The sequence below is a fragment of the Marmota monax genome, unplaced genomic scaffold, assembly GCF_021218885.2.
Source record: "Marmota monax isolate L192 unplaced genomic scaffold, Marmota_monax_Labrador192_F-V1.1 WCK01_AAM20220418_F8-fsc00234, whole genome shotgun sequence".
Lineage (NCBI taxonomy): Eukaryota > Metazoa > Chordata > Mammalia > Rodentia > Sciuridae > Marmota > Marmota monax.
In genome coordinates this window covers 1,491,205-1,510,926 of record NW_026692493.1, presented here as the reverse complement: position 1 = coordinate 1,510,926, position 19,722 = coordinate 1,491,205, and the positions used below count along the sequence as shown (strand labels likewise).

The window sequence follows — 19,722 nt, the reverse complement described above, 5'->3', positions numbered from 1 at the left end:
CCATCTTTACTCTGGGCAGTCGCTGTGGCGCTCCGCTGTGGCGGCAGTCGGAGATACGGCGGCCATGTTAGATTCGGGAAAGCGCCTTGCCTCCGCTGTTTCCGCCGCCCGGCTTCCGGCTGAGGGCAGTTCAGGCCGTCAAGCTCCGAGGGACGGTGCGGGCGGTGAGAAGAGGTCAGTGCGCGCCACCGAGGCTGGGAACTCGGGGAGAGTGAAGGAGGCTGCTAGCCTGCGTTGGTCGCAGCGTTCCTCGGGCGTTCCTGCGCGTGACAGCCGCCAATTCTACGTGAGGCCCGGGTCTCTCACCTGGGGGCGGCCCTCACCTGGGGACTGGACATTCACTTGGGAGTTGACCTCTAGCAGAGACGGCTGGGACGCTGTGTCAGGGTCCCCGCGCAGCTGCCTGTGGCGTGCGTGTCGGTGCTTCCGGTTTCCCTGTTCCCCCGGCAGCGGGAAGGGAGGGCGTCCCCTCTGCCGCCGGGAAGTTAGGCCCAGCTCGTCCCCACTGCAGACGTAGCCCGCCCGAGGCTTTGAGCCACTGTCTTCCTCAGCCGAGCTGTTTGAGTGCCCGCTCCTGGTGCTGTGTCCGAGGGCCTGCCGGGCCGCGCACGCAGGGAGCCCCAGGCACGGAGAGCTCCTCCTCGGACGGCCAGCCTCTGTTTTTGATTGTGGTGTGACCCTGGTTGGGAAAAACAGCAAAAAACCCTGGCCTCTGGTAGTTTAAAAGAGGGGGACAACTGTGGACAGTGGTTCTAACTGGCCTTGAGATCTCTTTGGTACCGAAATGGTGTGTGTGCATGTGCAGTGCTGGTGATTAAATCAGGAGCACTCCCTCTCCGACTACACCTCCAGCCCTTTTTAAAATTTTTATTTGGGGACAGAATCTCACTGAGTCACCTGGTGTGGCCTTGAAATTGGAATCTTCGTGCCTCAGCCTGCAGGTGTGGCCATTCGTATCCAGCTTGGTACCAAATTTTTGTTTTTTTTTTTCTGTACCATTTTGGTTTTTCTAAAACCACTAAAGTCTCTTTCTGCTTTTTCCCCACTCCCCACCACATGGTCTCTGCTCCTTCTGATCTGTAGACGCCCCCTCTGCTTTCTCTGGAGCGCACCAACTTCTTAACTATCGAGTCAAGCAGTGGTGTTAATAAATGGTAAGTCCCATGGCATGTCTCCCTTTGCTTCTGGCTTTTCTAGTTTTCACTGGATAAAATCAAACCTTCTTTAAATAACCCAGAAACATGAAGAAGCATTTTCCCTTCCTCTTCCTAGGTCTTCCAGGGGTGCAACTGGGTGGTCTCATGGATTCTCAGCAGCTCCATGTCATAGGTCCCTGAAGCCGTCTTTAGGACTGGATGACTGCTGGCAGGCAGTGTCAATGGCACACGTTCAGGGCCATGGCCAATGTGGTGCCACCTGGGGAAAGCCTGTGTTGCTCCAGGCCCCCGGGAAGTTCAGAGCACAGCAGGGTGGACATCCATAGTCCCATCCCACTGTCCTGGGGGGTGGAGCTTTGTAGCACCCTGAACCCCATGTCCCCAGCAGCTGTGCTGTGTCCAGCCTGCTGCACCCCTGTGGTTGTTCCTTTCTCATCTTTGGGATGTGGGCCTCCCCCAGCCCCTACCCTGCTAGCGCCTGTCTGTCTCCCCTGGCTGGTTCACCTGATTCCCAGGGCAGACTGCAGGTTCTGCAGTAGGCCTCCCAACAGCGCTAGAAGCATGTTGGGACAGAGAGCTTCTTATGCAGGATTCTCCTTTAACTTCCAGATTTCACAGCATTCCTGCCTGCCTCCCCCCCCGCCCCCCCATCTCACAAATGTGACCTCAGGCATGGTTTCTGAAGCTCCAGGGTCTACTTGTCCTTTCAGAATGTGCAGGGTAGGCTGCTGACAGTTTGTTATCTGTCCCAGGCACGTGAAGTCTAAAGCCCCACATGGCTGGAAAGAGGTCGCTCAGCCGGCGGCCTCTGCTGCTGCTGGGGCTGCTGGTTGCAGTCGCGGCCGTCCACCTCTTCACCTGTCCCTACACCAAGGTGGAGGAGAGCTTCAACCTGCAGGCCACACACGACCTGCTGTACCATCGACTGGACATGGACAAGGTGAGGCTGCTAGTGCCTTTGGGGAGGACCTTAGTGTGCTCCCTGCCTGACCGCTGTGCCAACTGCCACCTCTCTTGCAGTATGACCACCATGAATTTCCCGGTGTTGTCCCCAGGACGTTCCTCGGGCCTCTGCTGATGGCGGCAGTCTCCAGCCCCCTGGTCTATGTGCTTTCACTGTTGGAAGTGTCCAGGTTTTATTCCCAGCTGACAGGTGAGGGTGGACTGTGATAGCAGCACGTGGTCTCTGTGGGGCTGGTTGCTTCTCATTGGGGAATGTCCTCCTTACATCTCCAAATGTCAAAAGCTCTCGGTTGCTTTTATTTTTACTTTTTAAAATTTTATTTTTTGCTTCTGGGGATTGAACCCAGGGGTGGGGTGCTTTACCACGGAGCTACATCTCAGTCCTTATTTTTCAGTTTGCAACAAGGTCTTACTGAGTTGCTGAGGCTGGCCTCAAACTTGGGGTCCTTCTGCCTCAGCCCCCTGAGCCGCTGGGATCATAGGGGTGTGCCTGTACCTGACTGCTCTCAGAGGTCCCTTTGGGCTGAGGCTCAGAGCATGGCCTTGCAGACAGACCAGGGATGGGTGGGCATGCTCTGTGCCTCCACAGGGCCAGTGTGGGAAGGCAGGTGCCTGTGAGGCCCTGGGCTCCCTCCTCAGTGGGAGAGCCTGCAATGCAAAGAGTCCTTGCTGCAGGACAGTGGGCCTGCTTTGGGGAGTAGGCAGACAGCCTCACGTTGTTGGGGGCCACTGTGCTGGCCTATGTACAGGTCTCCGGGACTTCCCTGTGTCCGTGAGATGTGTGGTGACACGGATGCGTGTGCTGATGTTTGGGGCATAGCACACACAGGCAGTGTGCAGTGGCCACGTCTGGGCAGTCAGCATTTCTGGCTCCTGGGCCAAGGCCGTTTCTGTGGGAAAGCCTGAGGCTCTCCTTGTTCTCAGTTTCCTGTAAGCTGCTAGCAGTCACCTTTTGGTGCCACATGTCCCGTGGAGCACCAGAGTGTGTTGCTGCTAGCTGCACTTTGTTGCCTGTGTTTTTTCCCCAAACTAGACTGAGAACCTTCTGTATACATTGTTCCACCACATGATTCTTCTTTTTTTTTTTTTAATAATTTATTTATTTATTTGAGAGAGAGAGAGAATTGTTTTAATATTTATTTTTTAGTTTTCGGCGAACACAACATCTTTGTTGGTATGTGGTGCTGAGGATCGAACCCGGGCCGCACACATGCCAGGCGAGCGCACTACTGCTTGAGCCACATCCCCAGCCCTAATATATTTATTTTTATGTGGTGCTGAGGATCAAACCCAGTGCCTCACGCTTTTGAGGCAAGCGCTCTGCCACTGAGCCACAACCCAGGCCCAATGCCTGATTCTTTTTAGGCAATGATCATCATTTTTCCTCTTCAGTAAGTTTTTATCACATCTAATACAGATCATACTTAAGTTTTCCCAACTCACTCAGACGTGTTATTCTCACAGCCCATTTATGCAGCCTGCATGGAGACCTTTTAAAGTGCAGCTCTGCTTCTTGGAAGGACTGATCAGGACGTGGAGGTTGACCACCACATGGGCAGCTAGCTAGTTATGCCTGCTGTGCAGAAGTCTTGGGGCAGGGGCAGGTGGGGAGGGTTGGGCCACAGTCTGCGGAGGAAATCTGCACTTCCAGGTTGGGGTGCACTTTCCCCAGAGGCCTCTGTATCCTGGGCAGTGGAGAGACGCCTGGGCACCGAGCAAGGCCTGGCTGCCCTCTGCATGGCTGCCATCTTCCTTCCTGACGGCACTTAAGGCAGTCTGGAGAATGACTCCTCAGAGGATGACAATAATGTCCCCTGGGACTGGGGCTGTATCATAAACTGTCACTGTCTGCCAGCCCTGTCTTGGGCACTCAGGGATGGTTAGACACCCAGGAAGAGAGACGGCAGAGGTAACCCCAGGTACAGGTGAAGGGCCTCAGACACAGACTCAAAGGAAATAAAAGGAACTTCACAGAGTACCACGTGGAAGCCGCCAGTGGCATCTCAGTGCTAGAACGGCAGCTGGACTTGCCTCCTTGTGGACATCAGTTCCAAATAGCCGGAAGCATTCAAGGGAAGTGCCTGGTGCCGGGGCAGGCCCACCCCACAGACACCAGCTCGGCCTCTCGAGTCTGTAGCACCAGCCCCCTGAGGCTGCCCATGTCACCTGGCCTGTGATCTTCACAAGGGCACTTTGCGGTCCTGGCCTCCAGAAGGCCATTTCTTCCCAGCTTCAGTCTCTGGCAGTAGCCATGAGGTCTGTCTACTCCAAGAACATACGGTATCTGGTAGCCCTGTCCTGGGCACCTCCACAAGCCCGCCAGCTCCCATCAGCATCCTGCCCATGGCCACTGTTCCATTCCTGGGCCCCTGGCCAGCTCGCAGGGCCCAGGGCAGAACTAGGGCCAGGCAGTGCAGTTCCCAACAGAAGTGCCAAGGACAGGGCACAGGTCTCTAATTCTGGGATCAGAGATGACCCCTCAGGGTTGCTTTTCTGTCCCCTGACACCTGGAAGGACTGGGTGCTTCACTGTCCCCTTCAGTCATGGACATTGCTGTCTGTCTGTCTGTCTAGTCAGAGGAGTCCTCGGGCTCAGCGTGATTTTGGGACTCTGGGCATTACAAAAAGAAGTGAGACGACAGTTTGGGGCCACGGTGGCCACCATGTTCTGCTGGGTGACGGCTACACAGTTCCACTTGATGTTTTACTGCTCGCGGACGCTCCCCAATGTGCTGGCCCTGGCTGTGGGTATGTAGTAACAGGCTCTGCCGGAAGACCCTGCCCTGAGCTGAGCTCCTCAGAAACACCACCTGTCATCCGAAGCCAGGCCCCTCTGTTCTCAGGGCTGGGTTCAGATGCACCTGCTGCATGGCGGTTGTGACTCACATTACGATGAGCCTCCCTCGTTGCGTGGGTGTGTTCTGAACTGGGTGGGACTGTGACAGGTGCCCATGTCTTGCAGTCCTGCCGGCCCTCACGGCCTGGCTACAGCACCGGTGGACCCTCTTCATCTGGCTCTCGGCCTTTGCGACCATCGTCTTCCGGGCTGAGCTGTGCCTACTGCTGGGTCTCATGCTGCTGCTGGCGCTGTACCACAGAAGGGTCTCTGTGGCCAGACTGCTGCAGCACGCCGTCCCCGCGGGCGCGCTCTGTCTGGGTAGGTTGGCCTTGCAGACTGGTTTCAGGTGGATTTCGTTTTATTTCACAAGGACGGAAATTTGGGTTTTAAGAAATGTTAAACAGAGTTACCTTGACTTTAGAGTACTCAAGGGTCTTAGTCCAGCTGCCCGCAAGCTGTTCTCTGTGGTGGCTCCATGTTTGCTCTCTGCTGCTGCCTGGGATCCTCTGCCTGCCCCTCTGTCCTGGGAGCTGCCCATATGGGTGGAAGGCCTTGGGTGGGGAGGGGCAGCTCATCTGCAGCTCTGGGAAGCTCTTGTTGGGGAAGTGGTGTCCTCAGCATGGTCAGAAGCTTTCCTGTGAAGCAGACGGTGGTGTCTGTGGCCAGCAGGCCACTCTGCAGGGGCTGACTGCCCCTGGGGAGGACTCCAGGGCTTGCGTGTGACAGGTGGCCATGCTCCTCACTGGGAAACTTTGTTTCTACCAGGACTGACGGTCACTGTGGACTCCTGTTTCTGGCGCTACCTTGTGTGGCCGGAAGGAAAGGTGCTCTGGTACAACACTGTCCTGAACAAAAGTTCCAACTGGGGCGTATCCTGTGTGCCTCTGCAGGCAGGGTGGGTGTTGAGGACTGTCCTCCCTGGCTCCCTGTACCCACCCTGGGAGCACCCACCTCCCTATGGTGTATCCCTGGCCTCCCTGAGTCCTGGTGATGACCCACCCTAGAGAAGTGCTGACTGTGGAGGGTCCCAGACACACGTGGGTGGTTGTGGCTCCCCAGTGCCCACGGCACCTATGTGCTCTGTTGTTAAAGTGAGGACAGGGGCAAGAGGAGGGACCCCCTCAGCTGTGCCTGGGGTCCCTCTGCTGTTTCTGAGGTGCAGGCTGAGCCCTGGCCTTTCCCGAGATGTTGGCCCTGATGGGTCCCATGAGGGTCCCAACCATGTTTAGCAGGCTGTGTAAATAGGAGGCCGGTGAGCCTCGACCCTCCTGCCCAGCTGGGGTTCCGCTAAGTGGACATGGCCCTGTCACCCATACTTCCTTAACCCTGGCCGGAAGACCTCCCCACTGCTGTGGTACTTCTACTCGGCCCTGCCCCGGGGCCTGGGCTGCAGCCTTCTCTTCGTGCCCCTGGGCGTGATGGACAGGCGGGCGCGGGTGCTGGCTCTGCCGGCGCTGGGCTTCGTGGCGTCCTACTCCCTGCTCCCGCACAAGGAGCTGCGCTTCATCATCTACACCTTCCCAGTGCTCAACGTGGTGGCCGCCAGAGGCTGTGCCTACCTGTGAGTCCCGTCCTCCTGCTGCTGTCTCCCTTGCCTGTCCCTGTGGTGCTGGCATGAAGCCAGACCCGTACTACTGCACTGCTGCTTGGCTGGTGTCTTTGAAGATTCGCAGGAGAGCTTGCTCCCTGGTGGGCACTGACAGAGGGGACATGTTGTGAAGCCTGGGGGCTGGGTGCGAAGGCCCCCAGCACTGCACCCTGCTGGCTGGTCCCTGTCCATAGCTGTGCTTTGCTGCCTGCCCTGGGGCTGGCCCATGCGGTGAGGGCACCTGGTGGGCACACTGGCTTGTCCAGATAGGAGCCAGCTTCTGCACCACCGTGGCCACAGGAGTGTGTAAGGTGGGGCTGGGCCCTAGTCCTGCTGGGTGTCTGTCTGATGGTCCTGGATGGCCAGGGTAGGGTCAGGCTGTACACTGCAGGCTTTCCAATGCATGAGCCACGGCAAACAGGAATCCCCAGCAGGGCGGAAGCCCTCCCGCAGGCATCTAGGCCGGGGCCAATCCAGAGCTTGCTTGCTCAAGTCCCTTGCTGGAGTGGGGTGGGCAAAGTCACATAAGCTGAAACTCTGCATCTTAGTTGGCCAAGGTGGAGGAGAGGCCAGCCACGACCTTGACCTTGGTGAGCTTTCTGTAATGAGCCAGAGTCGTGGCTCTTTTCCATAGGCCATGCAGCGTGGCAGCACCTAACTCTAGTCACTGGTCAGCTCCAGGGCAGCAAAAGCCTGGGCATCTGGGTAAGGCCAGGCCCAGACTGAGGAGAGCACAGCTGGGGACGTGGGTTCATGTCTTGAAGGTGGAAGCCAAACATGGGGGTGACACTGTTGGGAATTTAGCCTGGGATAGGTGGGTAGCAAGGCCTATAAGGAAGATTGCATGCCAGCGCTCGGAGGGGTGGAAGGTCACAGTCACAGGTGGGGTGGCTTGAAGGTCATGGTCAGCAGCTCTCAGGGATAGGACAGGACAAGAACCCATTCTTGCACAGAGGGGTCCTGCAGGGGGCCCTCAGCAGGAGACTGTGTGGGGAGCAAGGCCTGGCTGGTGGTTTTCACATGCTGCCCGTTGTCAGTTTCCCTGGAGGTGGGTGGAATGGTGCCAGTCGTCCCCTCCCCGGGGCCTGGTGCCTGGGTCTGTTTGCTTCTAACTGTTCACAGCAGAAGCAGAAGCCCTCAGGCCCCGCAGTGACTTGGGAATACTTAAGAGCTTGCGTTGTTCTGAGAGTTTAGGTTTTAAACTGGCATCTCGGGTGGAAAGGCCTCCTGAAGGGGCCTGTAACCACCTATGCGAGGGGGCTGCATGTCCTCGGTGACTGACTGAATAGGAGCAGGTTGTCCTGGACGTTGCTGGGCACTCTCCTTGTGGAACTCAGTCATTCCTTTTTCAGGCTGAATAATTACAGAAAGTCTTGGCTCTACAAGGCGGGGACAGTGCTTGTGGCGGGACACCTGGTGGTGAATGCCGCCTATGCTGCCGTGTGCCTGCGTGTTTCCCACTTCAACTACCCTGGTGGCATCGCCATGCAGCGGCTGCATGAGCTGGTGCCCCCTTGGACAGGTGGGTGCCAGGGTGCTGTGGGCCCGCCTGTGGGCCCGCCTGTGGGCCCGCGTGGTCCTCACCCAGTGTGGTCCCCCTAGATGTCCTCCTGCACATTGACACAGCTGCTGCCCAGACAGGTGTGTCGCGGTTCTTGCAAGTCAACAGTGCTTGGAGGTATGATTCTGGAAGCACTCCTCTTTGAGGCCACTTCCAGGTCCCCATGGGGCACCCAGGGCTGTGGGGAGGGCTGTCAAGTGGCGCAGGTGGGGATGGGTGTACATGGGGACGGCCCGATCTTCTTCCCCAGATACGACAAGAGGGAGGACCTGCAGCCCGGGGCGGCAGACATGCTGGCCTACACGCACATTCTCCTGGAGGCAGCCCCCAGCCACCTGGCCCTCTACAGGGACACACACCGTGTCCTGGCCCGCATCCTGGGCACCAGTGGTGTGAGTCTGAACCTGACCAGACTGCCTCCCTTTGATGTCAACCTGCAGACTAGGCTGGTGCTTCTGGAGAGAGTTGTCCAGCCATCCAAAGGGGATAGGTGACAGCGTGCCCCCGACACTGCCCCCAGGGCAGGCAGGGCTGGTACCTGTCCACCACCATTCCTGGGGCACACAGCTTGACAGGACAAGGGCCTCAGAGCTGCTGCCACAGGCACTGGTAGCCCTGGGGACCCCTTCTCATCATCCGGGCACCCTCACAACCAAGAGGGGATAACAGGCCAGGCAAGACCATCCCAGCAGCTGGCTGGTGGTGGCCCTCACTGTTCACTGCCCCCAGGTGCACGTGGCCAGGGCCTCAGCACCTGCCCTCCCGCCCCTGCAGCTTCTGTGCTCACAGGCCCTCATACGCATTCAGGTGATTTCAGGAGGTAAACACGTTGAAAAGAATGAGAATGAACGTCTCAGATGTTTTCTTAGGCAGTGTCTCTCATTTGCAGTTGCTTCTGGAGGCCACCCTGTCTAGCACTGCCTTGGGGGAGTCTGATGCAGTCATGCTGTACTGAGCACACTTCAGGGTGGGACACTGCCAGGCACAGGGTGACAGAGGACAGGTCACTGCCGTGAGCTCACGTGCACACTGCAGGCACTGCACGTGTACGTGCGGGTGCACGGGCATGAAGACGTGTTTCCTGAGTCTGCTGAGCGCGAGCTGTTCACAACAAGCCCATGGGGTTCTGGGCTCCCTCTATCCAACTCTGTTCCACAGTGAGAATCCTGGCTTCCAGCGGTATCCACACATTGACTGCTTTGCTCAATAAGAAGACATTAAATAGTTTGAGAATTGCCTTGTCACACAATTGCACAAAACAAACCCACCATAAAAAGGTGAGCTTTGTGAGGGTTCTTCACTCCCACCCACCACTGCAAGGGATAATGCGCTCCCTGGGTTGGCTGCTCCTGGCCTGCGTGGGGTCGTGTGGGGCCACTCTTCCCCTGCAGTCCGCGAGGCCCACCGCCCTTCCTCCTCGTGGCCATGCAGACCATGACACGAAGCCCCAGAGCGCACTCCGGCGGAGGGCAGGCTCGGGCACCCTTTCTTACAGGAAGTTCCAGCGCGCACTCTGGAGGTGGGCAGGCCCCAGCCCCTTCTTACGGGAGCATCTGTGCGCATTTGCCCTCTGCTCTTTCCACGGGTGGAATCTCCTGGAAAGTGCTGCGTCGGGGCTGCAGAGCCCGCTCACTGCTTCCCAGGGCCACACGGACTCGGGGATGTAGATGTTCTGTGGCTACTCGGCCAACTGCTCTCCGAAGGGGCATTTAACTGATTTCCAATATTCAATAAAATACAGATTCGGTGACAGCGAGTAACCAGGAGCACTTTTATTTTCCTACCGTGCATCTCCAGGGTACACTCCTGGACGTGGGCACGTGGGTCGGACGGACAGGCCAGTCGTGCTGGCCTCGCCAGATCCCTCCGCAGGGTGCTTCTGTTTGCTCCTCGCAGGGCCAGTGCTTGGCCTCTGTCCTTGTTTCCCGCGCCAGTGGAGCGAATGCCCTTTCTGCGGGTTCAAGGGCTGGTTTGTGAGCCATCTGTTCGTTTCTTTGATCCCTCTGTAGGCTTTTATTAAATGGACCAGACATCTGGGGGTGTCCACCCGCTCCGCATCCCCATGCATTCCCAGTGGACTTCATGTCGAGTCCTCCCTGGGGCCAGCCACCTGCTCCTGCCCGCACCCTCAGCTTGGCGGGGCCGCTTGCCCGGCTTAGGGACCTGAAGGATTTTCCAGCTCTTGCTTATTTCAGAACCTGCACGTTCCTTCCTGCACCCTGGGCGCCCGCGCATCCCCGCGCAGGTGAAGCGGGCCAGCGCGGCCCCGGGCCTCAGCGACTCGCCTCTGAGCCGGCCAGGGTGGCCTCTGGGTGTTCACGTCCCGGGGCTCACGTCCTCGGTTGGGTTCCGAGAGTGGCGCACACTGCGAAGGTTTATCCACATTTCATTCCCATCACCCAGCCGGGCTGCAGCTTGTCCCCTTGCCTAGCCGGAGGTCGTTCACTTATGCCACGTCGACCTCGCACTTGCAGTTGGTGCTTTGGTGATTGCACCCAGGGTGGCCCGCCACCCACAGGAGCCGTCTCTTCTACAATATCGTGTACGTGGAACTCCCTGAGCTTTGGCTTCTTTCATCCGAGTGTCCCCTTTCACCCTCTTTGTTTCTGTTGAAAAGGTGCACCTGCTATCCAAGTAGTCACTGGTGCTGGCAGAGATACCTGCGGGTGTTCTCTGGGGCTCAGTCCCTGGCAGTGGGATGGCTGAGCCAGAAGAGGACGCCTGCACCGGGGCACAGATTGCAGTGTGGCAACAACCGGGCACACATGTACTGTGCATCCACATTTAAGAAAAGTTTTGAGCTCCTACCCGCGGTGTTGGGAGAGCCCCACTTGTTCTGCATTCATGCCCAAACTTGGTGGTGTCAGTTTTTAAAATTTGAGCCATTCGAACAGGTGTGTGGTTAGGACTTGTGATTTTAATTTGCATTTCTCTGATGACTAATGAAGGTAAATATTTCTTGTGTGTATTGGCCATTCTCGTCTTTTTAAATGAAGTATCTTCAAATATTTTGTCTTTTTTTTTTTTTTTTTTTTTGGTCTTATTTAGTTGTGAGCGTTCTTTGTGTCTTCTGGATACAAGCCCTTTGTCAGATTTTTCTCTACAAAACATTGCCTGTTTTTTGGAAAAGTTTTACATCTTTATTCTTGTGTACCTGGTGCTTGGTGCCCTGAGAAAACACTGCCTAGCCCATGCCACGGAAGAGAAAAGGCAGATCATGACAGGTTCATTGGTACAGGGACACGGCTGGCATGCTGCTAAGGGGACCGGAAGTCTCCAGGGCAGGTTTTTTTTTTTTTTTAAAGAGAGTGAGAGAGAGAGAATTTTAATATTTATTTTTTAGTTTTCGGTGGGCACAACATCTTTGTATGTGGTGCTGAGGATCGAACCCGGGCTGCACGCATGCCAGGCGAGCACACTACCGCTTGAGCCACATCCCCAGCCCCCCAGGGCAGTTTTTGCTGAGCAGTGCAGGTCAGTGGCCACCTGGCTGAGGTGGCTTGGCTGCATCCCTGCACCTTTCTCCACACCCTAGAGCATTTCTGTTGGGTATGTGAGGGTCCTAGGAATGGAATCCCTACAAAACACAGTGCATTTTTAACTTTACAAGGATTTCCAGCCTATTTTTTTCTTTTTAGTTGTTCTTATGGGTACATTTAATTCTTTTTTCTTTTTCCCACTTTTTATTTAAAAAAAATTTAATATAATCCAATTATCACAATATCCCCCAAACAAGATCAAATAACTAAAGATTTGCTTTGTGTTTCTGCGAATATGTTCCCCTAGAGAGGCATAAGTTTGTGATTGCTCTGACAGTACTGCAGATGTCCGGCCCCTCAGGACCCTGAGGTAGACCTGAAGTTCCTGGCCAAGATGCATCTTCTGGAAATGAGGCTGTGACTCAACAGGATTGTAAGACTGTTTTATTTGTTTACTGTGCTGAACGGGGATGGATCCCAGGACTTCCCATGTACTAGGCAAGTGCTCTACCATGGAGCCACATCCCCAGCCCGTTTTATTTTAGTGTGAGACAGAGTCTCACAAAGTTGCTGAGGCTGGTCTCCTTGCAAACCTTGCTGGGATCACGGGCGAGGCCACAGTCCCTGGTAACAGTCTTTGTTTGTTTGAAGTGCTGGGGAGGAAACCAGGGTTTCTGTGGGAGGCTGGCCCGCTGTGGCTGAGCTGCCCCCAGCCTCGGTGCCTCGGGTGCAGTAGGAGCACACTTGGTCTCCCGCTGTCCTGAAGCAGGACCTCTGTGAAGCTCCACTGGCTGCTCCGTCTTCACGACCTCTCAGATCATAATGGTCCCTGCACACCCTGTGTTGTGAAGGCGGTGACCTCTGGTAACAGCTTTCTAACAGCCGCCCGGCCTGCCCGGTCCCCACTCCAGCAATCTCCTGCTCTGCTGTGTTCTGAACACGAGCCCTTCAGTAGAGGGGAGTTGCCAAGGGCTGTCTCTGCGCTCCCTTGGAGCTGCCTTTTGGAGAGAAGTGCTTCATTTTGTTGAAGACCAGTTGACTCATTTCTTTGCTCATGGACCATACATTTAGTGTTAGATTAACAAAATCTGCCCAACACAACTTCCTGAATAAGTTTGATGGATCACATTTTATATTAAAACAGTGATCTGAGTTGATTTCTATATGGTGGGCAATATAGATCAAATTTCTCCCACATATGAATATCCAATCGTTCTAGCACCAGTTTTTGAAGACGATCCTTTCTCCCTGATTTACTTTTGTTCTTTCTCAAAAATCAATTGATCTAGGAGCTGGAGATGCAGCCTGACAGGTGCAAGGTCTTGGCCCCTCCCCAGACAGCAGAAAAGCATTTAAAAACCAATCAACTCAAGAAGAAAATCACAGACTGGGAGAAATTTCTTGAGATGAGACATATCTGAAGAAGGACTGTTGTCCAGGACACTCAGAACACACCCTTGAAACTCAACACGCAGGAAGCAAACAAGACGTGGTTTTAAAGTGGGCACAATATCTGCCCTCTTCACAAAGAGACACAAATGGCAAAAAGGTCCACTGCCCAGGAGTCTCGATGGACGACAGCCATGGACGCCCTGCACACCCGATCCTGTGGCCCAACCCAAGGTGGGCAGCTGTGCGCTGTGGAGGGTGTGAACCAGGGGCAGCCACTCTGCCAGAGGGAGCTGGGAGTCCCCTACCAGGCACCCTCCCTGGGGCTTGGTTCTCTGCCCAGGGGAAGCGAAGTCTCAGGGCAACAGAGTTCTGACACTCGTGGGCACCCAGACCGTGGGACTAGCACTGCAAAGAGGCAAGCCGAGGCCAGGGAAAGACACAAGGGAAGGGGACGCACCCCTGAGGCCAGAGACTACCGGAAGCCTATGTGCTGTGGGTGTCAACTCCAGACAGACGGGAAGGGGTCAGAATGTCATCAATAGGTAAAGTCAGCACATAAAATCAGCGGTTGGCAGGTCCAGGCAAAATGGCAGTGCCCAGTGGGAGTGCGCCTTTTGCAGGACGGGTTTGTGTCCCTGTGTAGGTGCTGGGCAACCGTGCTGTGCCCTGCAGACCCGCCCATGGGGCCACTGGGCAGCTGCGGTGCAGGGGCGGGTGCTGGTGGTGGCCGCAGCTGCCTGTATGGGTCCAGGGAGCTCTGCTTTCTGCTTGACTTCTGGGAGACAGAACTGTGTAAAAAAGTCTGATGAAAAGTAAACTCAGATGGTTTTGACGGGGACTGCGGGAGCCTGGGCGAGTGTTCTGCATCATCTTTGTGTGAGTCCCTGGTGATGGGGGGGTCTTCTCGCCCACCTCACACCTCAGAGTAGGTTTTCAAGAACCAGCCCACAGTCCCACAGGGTGGCCCTGACCTAGATCCCGCCCGGGGAACGGTCACCCTGAGGCTGGCTGCTCTGCCCTCCCCCTGGGCGGGCCCCTACACCCTCTCTCCTTCCCTGCATTCTTTGGGTCTGCTGGGCTAGCACTGATGCGTTGTCTTCAGAAGGACTGGCATCTCACCCACATCGAGTGACGCAGGACGTTTGTGGCTTCTACTGCACACAGGTTATACAACCTGGACTTGCTGGGAACACCTCGCACTCCCAACACTGTGGCAATTGGTGTTTTGTTTCTTTTGTTTTGATTTTGGTACTGGGGATTTATCTCAGGGGCACTTGACCACTGAGCCCCATCCCAGCCCTATTTTGTATTTTAGAGACAGGGTCTCACTGAGTTGCTTAGCGCCTTGCCATTGCTGAGGCTGGCTTTGAACTCTCGATCCTCCTGCCTCAGCCTCTTGACACTTGCCAGTTGGACACTTTTTGCTGGTGTGCAGAAGCACAAGCGTCTGCTAAGCTCCCTTGGTGCCAGTGGCTGCCAAAGGATCCTCTGCACAGTGTCCTGCCCTGGGTCCCGTCCTTCCTGCCTGCCACCTCTCAGTCAGAGGCTTTGGGCCTCCTGCAGGTGCACTCCTCCAGTTGAGGGGGCTCATGCTGCCCGCGCCAGGACCCCCTTGCTCTCAGGCTGGACAGGACTCCACATACAGGCCATGCCTTATCCACCATGCATGGACACACAGGTGCTTTCCATCTTTTACTATTGTGAACAACCCTGTGGTGGACACGGGGGGAATGGACAGCTCTCTGAGACCCTGCTTTCGATTATTTTGATGACATGCTCCCAGGCATGGCTGGGTCATCTGGGCCTCTGGGGCCCGACAATGTGCAAGGCCTCAGCCTTGGTTCTCCATCTTTGCCACCACTTCCTGTTGATGGCTCAGCCTGAGGGCCAAGAGGTGGATCTCACTAGTGACCTGCCTTTCCTCAATGACCAGAGACACGCGTGTCTCCCTGTGCTTACTGCACATTTGTCCATCCTCTTGGGTGCAACATCTGCTCAAGTCCTCTGCCCATTTCAGAACCTCTGTTCTGTTGTTGTTGAATCTCAGACCTTCCCCACTGACCCTGGTTCCCAGGAGGCTTGCTACTATTGAGTGCGCCCTTTGACCCTGGTTCTGGATGCGGCTACTGCTGATGCGCCCTTTGATTTTCATAAGAGTCCAAGTTGCCCATTTCATCGCCTATGCCTTTGACATACCCAAAACACCATCGCCAAATCCAACATCATAGTGGCTTTGCCCTGTTTTTAGAATTTTATATTTTAGGCCTCACAGTTACTTCGTGGATCCATTTTAAACTTTTTGGTATGAGGGACTGAACCCAGCACATCCTACTGCTGAGCCACATCCCCAGGCCTTTTCTTCTTTTTCTGTGGTGCTGGGGACTGGACCCAGGGCCTTGTGCAAGAGACAAATGCTCTACCAACTGAGCTGTGTCCCCAGCCCTCTTGTAGTAAGTTTTGAAACCAGGAAGTGAGAGTCTTTTAGCTCTGTTCTTTTTCAAGATTATTTTGGCTATTTGTGATCCCTTGAGGTCTCTTTTAAATTTTAGGGTGATCTATTTCTGAAAAAAAAAAAAAAAGAAAGAAAAAGAAAAATTCTTTGGGATTTTGATGGGGTTTACATTAGAGCTGTAGGTTGCTTTGGGTGGTATTGGCATCTTAACCAAATCCAACCTTCTGACCATGGACCATTTACTTATTTTCTTTCATAAATGTTAGTAGTGCTCATTGTATATATCTTACCAAAGTACTGTGTCTTAAAAATATGATCATGGGCTGGGGATGTGGCTCAAGCAGTAGCGCGCTTGCCTGGCATGTGTGCGGCCCGGGTTCGATCCTCAGCACCACATACAAACAAAGATGTTGTGTCCGCCGAAAACTAAAATGTAAATAAAATATTAAAAAAAAAATATGATCATAGGGTTGAGGCTGTGGCTCAGTGGTAGCATGTGTGAGGCACTGGGTTCAATCCTCAGCACCACATAAAAATAAATAAATAAAATAAAGGAATTGTGTCCATCTACAACTAAAAACTATTAAAAAATATGATCATAAATGAAATTGTTTTTTTTTTTTTTTTTTAAATTGTTTCTTGATTCTCTTTTTGGATTGTTCACTCTCAGCGTATGGAAGTGCAAGTCATTTCTGCATGTTGACTTGTATCCTGTTGCTTTGCAGAATTCATTTATTTTTAACGCACGTATGAGAAGCCGCGAGGGTTTTCTGCACACAAGCATACGATCTGTGAACAGAAATAATTTTACTTCCTCCTTTCCAACTCGGATGCCTTTTCTTTTTCTTGCCTAATTGCTCCAGCTAGAACTTCCAATCCTGCGTCCAGTACAAGTGGCAAAGCGAGCCCCTCAGCCTTGTGCCTCGCCTTGAAGGAAAATCTTTCCATCTTCTCCTACCCACTGTGATGTTGCTATAGATTCTTCGTGTGTAGTTCTTATTATGTTGACGTCAATCCCTCCTGTTTGTTGTGTCTGTCATTAAAGAATATTGAGTTTTGTCAGATACCTTTTCTGTGTTATCTGTGATGGTCACGTCACATGGTTTCCCTTCATTCTGTAAAGGTGAGGTATCACACTGGTTGATTTCCATGGTTGACCCATCCTTGCATTCTAGGATCAACCCCCAGTTGATCACATATATAACCTTGTTAACATGCTGCTGAATCTGGTTTGCTAGCATGGTGCTCAGGATTTTTGCACCAGTGCTCATAAGGAATGTTGGTCTGCAGTTTTCCTCCAGTGTCTCTGTCTGCCTTTGGAATCGGGGTGTTTACTTTCATGGGATAAATTGAGGAATGTTCTTTCCTCTTCAAATTTTTTTTTTAACTCTGAAAAATATTAATTTTTGTTTTTTTTAAATGTTTATTTTTTAGGAGTAGATGGTCACAACACAATGCCTTTATTTTTTTTTTTAATGTGGTGCTGAGGATCAAACCCAGGTCCCGCCTATGCTAGGCGAGTGCTCTACTGCTGAGCCACAATCCCAGCCCCAATTTTTGTTTTCTTGTAAATATTTTAGAATTTATTGGTAAAAGCACCAGGTCCAGGGAGATTTTCAATTACTGATCCAACCTCCTATTAAGTTGTGGGTTGTTCTATTTCTTCATGGTGTAGTCATGGGAGGTTTTGTGTCTCTAGGAATCTGTCCATTTCATCTAGGTTACACAATCTGTTGGCATACATCTGCTCACAGCTATTTTCTAATTCTTAGAATTGGTAGTAACAGCCCAACTTCCATTTCTGATTTTAGTAACCTGAATCTTTTCTTCACTTGTGTGTGCCTGTTAACCAGGGGCTCACACATTCTAGGCAAGTGCCCAACCACTGAGCCACATCCCCAGCCCTTTTAAAATCTGGGACAGAGCTCTCTCAGTCTACCTAGTTAAAGGTTTGTCAGTTTTATTCTTTTCAAGGTAGTAATTTTTGTGTCATTTTTCTATTATTTTCCTGTTCTGTTTCATCTGGCTGTACTCTGACTTACTTTATCATCACCTTGCCTTGGCTTTAGGTTGCTTCTTTTTGCTGTGGCCTTCCTCTGGTCTGGTGAGTATAGGTAACAGGTCCTCTTCCTTTATTAAAGTTTAGTGGTCACCCGAGATGACACACCTGACGTCTTAGTATCTGCTTTATTTTTTCAGCACCAGATGAATCTAGAGCCTGGCCCACCAAGCTACCCCCGCCAACCCCCATCCTTATCTTGAGACGGGGTCTCACTAGCTGCCCAGGCTGGCTTCCGACTTGCCCTCCTCCTGCCTCAGCCTCCGAGCAGCAGGGGTGGCAGGTGTGGCCATGCAGCCCTGCACTCCCCTCCCACCTCTGTGCGTCCCCTACAGGCCTCATGTAAACCTGTTCTCAACTCGGGAAGGTGCTGCTTCTCTGTCCGTCCGTGTGGACTCCTGCCACAGGTCTAGGGACGAGCCTCTGGCTGCACATCTCCAGGGGTGCTGCAGGGTCGCTCTGCTGGGATGAACTAGAGTTGTTGTTGTCTGAAAACTTCATCTCACCCTATTTTTTGTGGAAACTTTTCCCTGGGTCTGTAGATCTAGATCCAAATGATTTTCTCCCAGCACTTCTAGGGTGTCATCCCACTGTTCCGGTAACACCAGTTTTAAAGTTGGCTGATACTGCACTCTTCCTCTGAAGGGGGTCTTTCCCCCCCGTTTTTTTTTTTTTTTTTGGTATAGGGGATTGAACTCAGGCACTTGCCACTGAGCCACACCCCCAGCCCTATTTTGTATTTTATTTAGAGACAGGGTCTCACTGAGTTGCTTAGGGCCTCGCTTTTGTTGAGGCTGGCTTTGAACTTGCGATCCTATCTCAGCCCAAGCCACTGTGGCTACAGGCATGCGCCACCATGCTTGCCCTTCCCCCGGTTTTAAGATTCCCTATCTGGTTCTCAGAGCTTTGCTGTGCCTGGTGTAGGCCGTTTTAATTTTTGGGCTGCTGGGAATGGAACCCAGGGCCTCGCTCATTCTAGGCAAGCACTCTGCCACTGAGCTGCACCTCAGCCCTTATCATGGTGCCAGCCTAGTCCTATTTTAGTGAGTCTGATTTTTTAGAGTGAGTCAAACTGTATATATGCACAGGTGTAGACACTATAGTCTTCTGACAGTAAAACCAAAAGGCAGGATGGGGCAGGTCACCCCAGTGGTTAAGCAGGAGACAGCTGGGGTGGTCCAGGCCTGTGAGGGCTGCTCTGTGGTCTCACTGGGAACCTCAGAGCGTTTTCTGCCTCCTCCACACCTGGTTGTCTCCTGGAGCGGTGCCCATGCAGGGCAAAGCAAGCTGCCAGGTCGCTTCTGAGGCTCTTCTCTCTCCAAGACCTTGCTCCTGGAGTCCTGGTGGTCCCCATAGCGCCATGCCCTGGGGCCAGCCCTGGCTCCCACCTTTTGATAGGTTCACAACCAGGAAACCGGCAAGTGCCCAACAGGAACAACATGGTGAACACGGAATCTGCCTTCACTCAAGTCTCTTCCCGCCCGACCCTGTCTCCGCAGACCCCGGTGCCTTGGCTGCTCTCTGCTCTTAAAAGCACCTGGGGCTGGGGTGGGGCTCAGTGGCAGAGCACTGGTCCAGCACATGCAAGGCCCGTGTAATCCCGCGCACAGCAGAGAGAGCAAGCTCTAGCTCCCGGGAGAGTGAGCCCTGCTGCTGCCTCAGGGTCAGGAGGACAAGGGGCAGGGTGCTGGCTTCAGGTGACGTCGAGGTCAACAACAAGTTATTATGCGTCAGCAGTTTTACTCACTGAGACCAGACGGTTCTGAGGCTCATGCAAAGGGCTGACACCTGAGAGACTTGAGAACTTCAGGAACCGGCCCACAGTGTCACCAACGGCCCACAGTTCGGGTTTGAGTGGAGAGCTGGGGTGGGAACGGCCTGGGTTCCTGTTTATGTGCTCAGCGGGCCCAACAGTGCCGGTCCTCACCTTCCTGCAGGACTGCCAGCCCGGGTGCCAGGTTTCTGCCACACCCACTGGCCGTGCATGCAACACTTGAGATAAAGACTCCCAGTGTCACTGGCACAGGGACGGACTGCTGTTGCTGGTTTCCCGTCCCTACACCAACTGTGGCTCACAGCCCTTCAACAGACGGCGCAGAAGAGGCGAGAGCTCTGAGCACTGGGTGGAAGGCACCAGCTCAAGGCAGAGCAGCCCCACAAGAGCTCCAGCTGGGGCCACTTCTCAGCCTGAGGACAGGCCTGGGCAATTCTGAGCAGAGAGCTGCACCCCATG

The 19,722-nt window shown here is 53.9% G+C and overlaps 1 protein-coding gene across 9 annotated transcripts; it reads left to right on the top strand.

Annotated features, from left to right (window-relative positions):
• The first annotated feature begins 38 nt into the window (after positions 1-38).
• On the top strand, positions 39-16,496 carry Alg12 (ALG12 alpha-1,6-mannosyltransferase). Of its 9 annotated transcripts, none has more exons than XM_046443526.2 (12): positions 39-174; positions 1,084-1,154; positions 1,910-2,097; positions 2,178-2,310; positions 4,694-4,867; positions 5,082-5,276; positions 5,724-5,827; positions 6,296-6,519; positions 7,899-8,068; positions 8,149-8,224; positions 8,358-8,499; positions 8,997-13,816. In XM_046443526.2, exons 3-12 carry the CDS (start codon positions 1,933-1,935, stop codon positions 9,060-9,062), a joined length of 1,449 nt encoding a protein of 482 aa, XP_046299482.1. In that variant the 5' UTR covers positions 39-174; positions 1,084-1,154; positions 1,910-1,932; the 3' UTR covers positions 9,063-13,816. The 9 variants fall into 9 exon arrangements, 7 of the variants coding, with proteins under 7 accessions (XP_046299482.1, XP_046299483.1, XP_058435079.1 ...); XR_009226718.1 differs by adding an exon at positions 16,294-16,496 and having other exon boundaries at positions 41-174; positions 8,358-13,209; XR_009226717.1 differs by adding an exon at positions 16,156-16,496 and having other exon boundaries at positions 41-174; positions 8,358-13,209.
• The last annotated feature ends 3,226 nt before the right edge of the window (positions 16,497-19,722 follow it).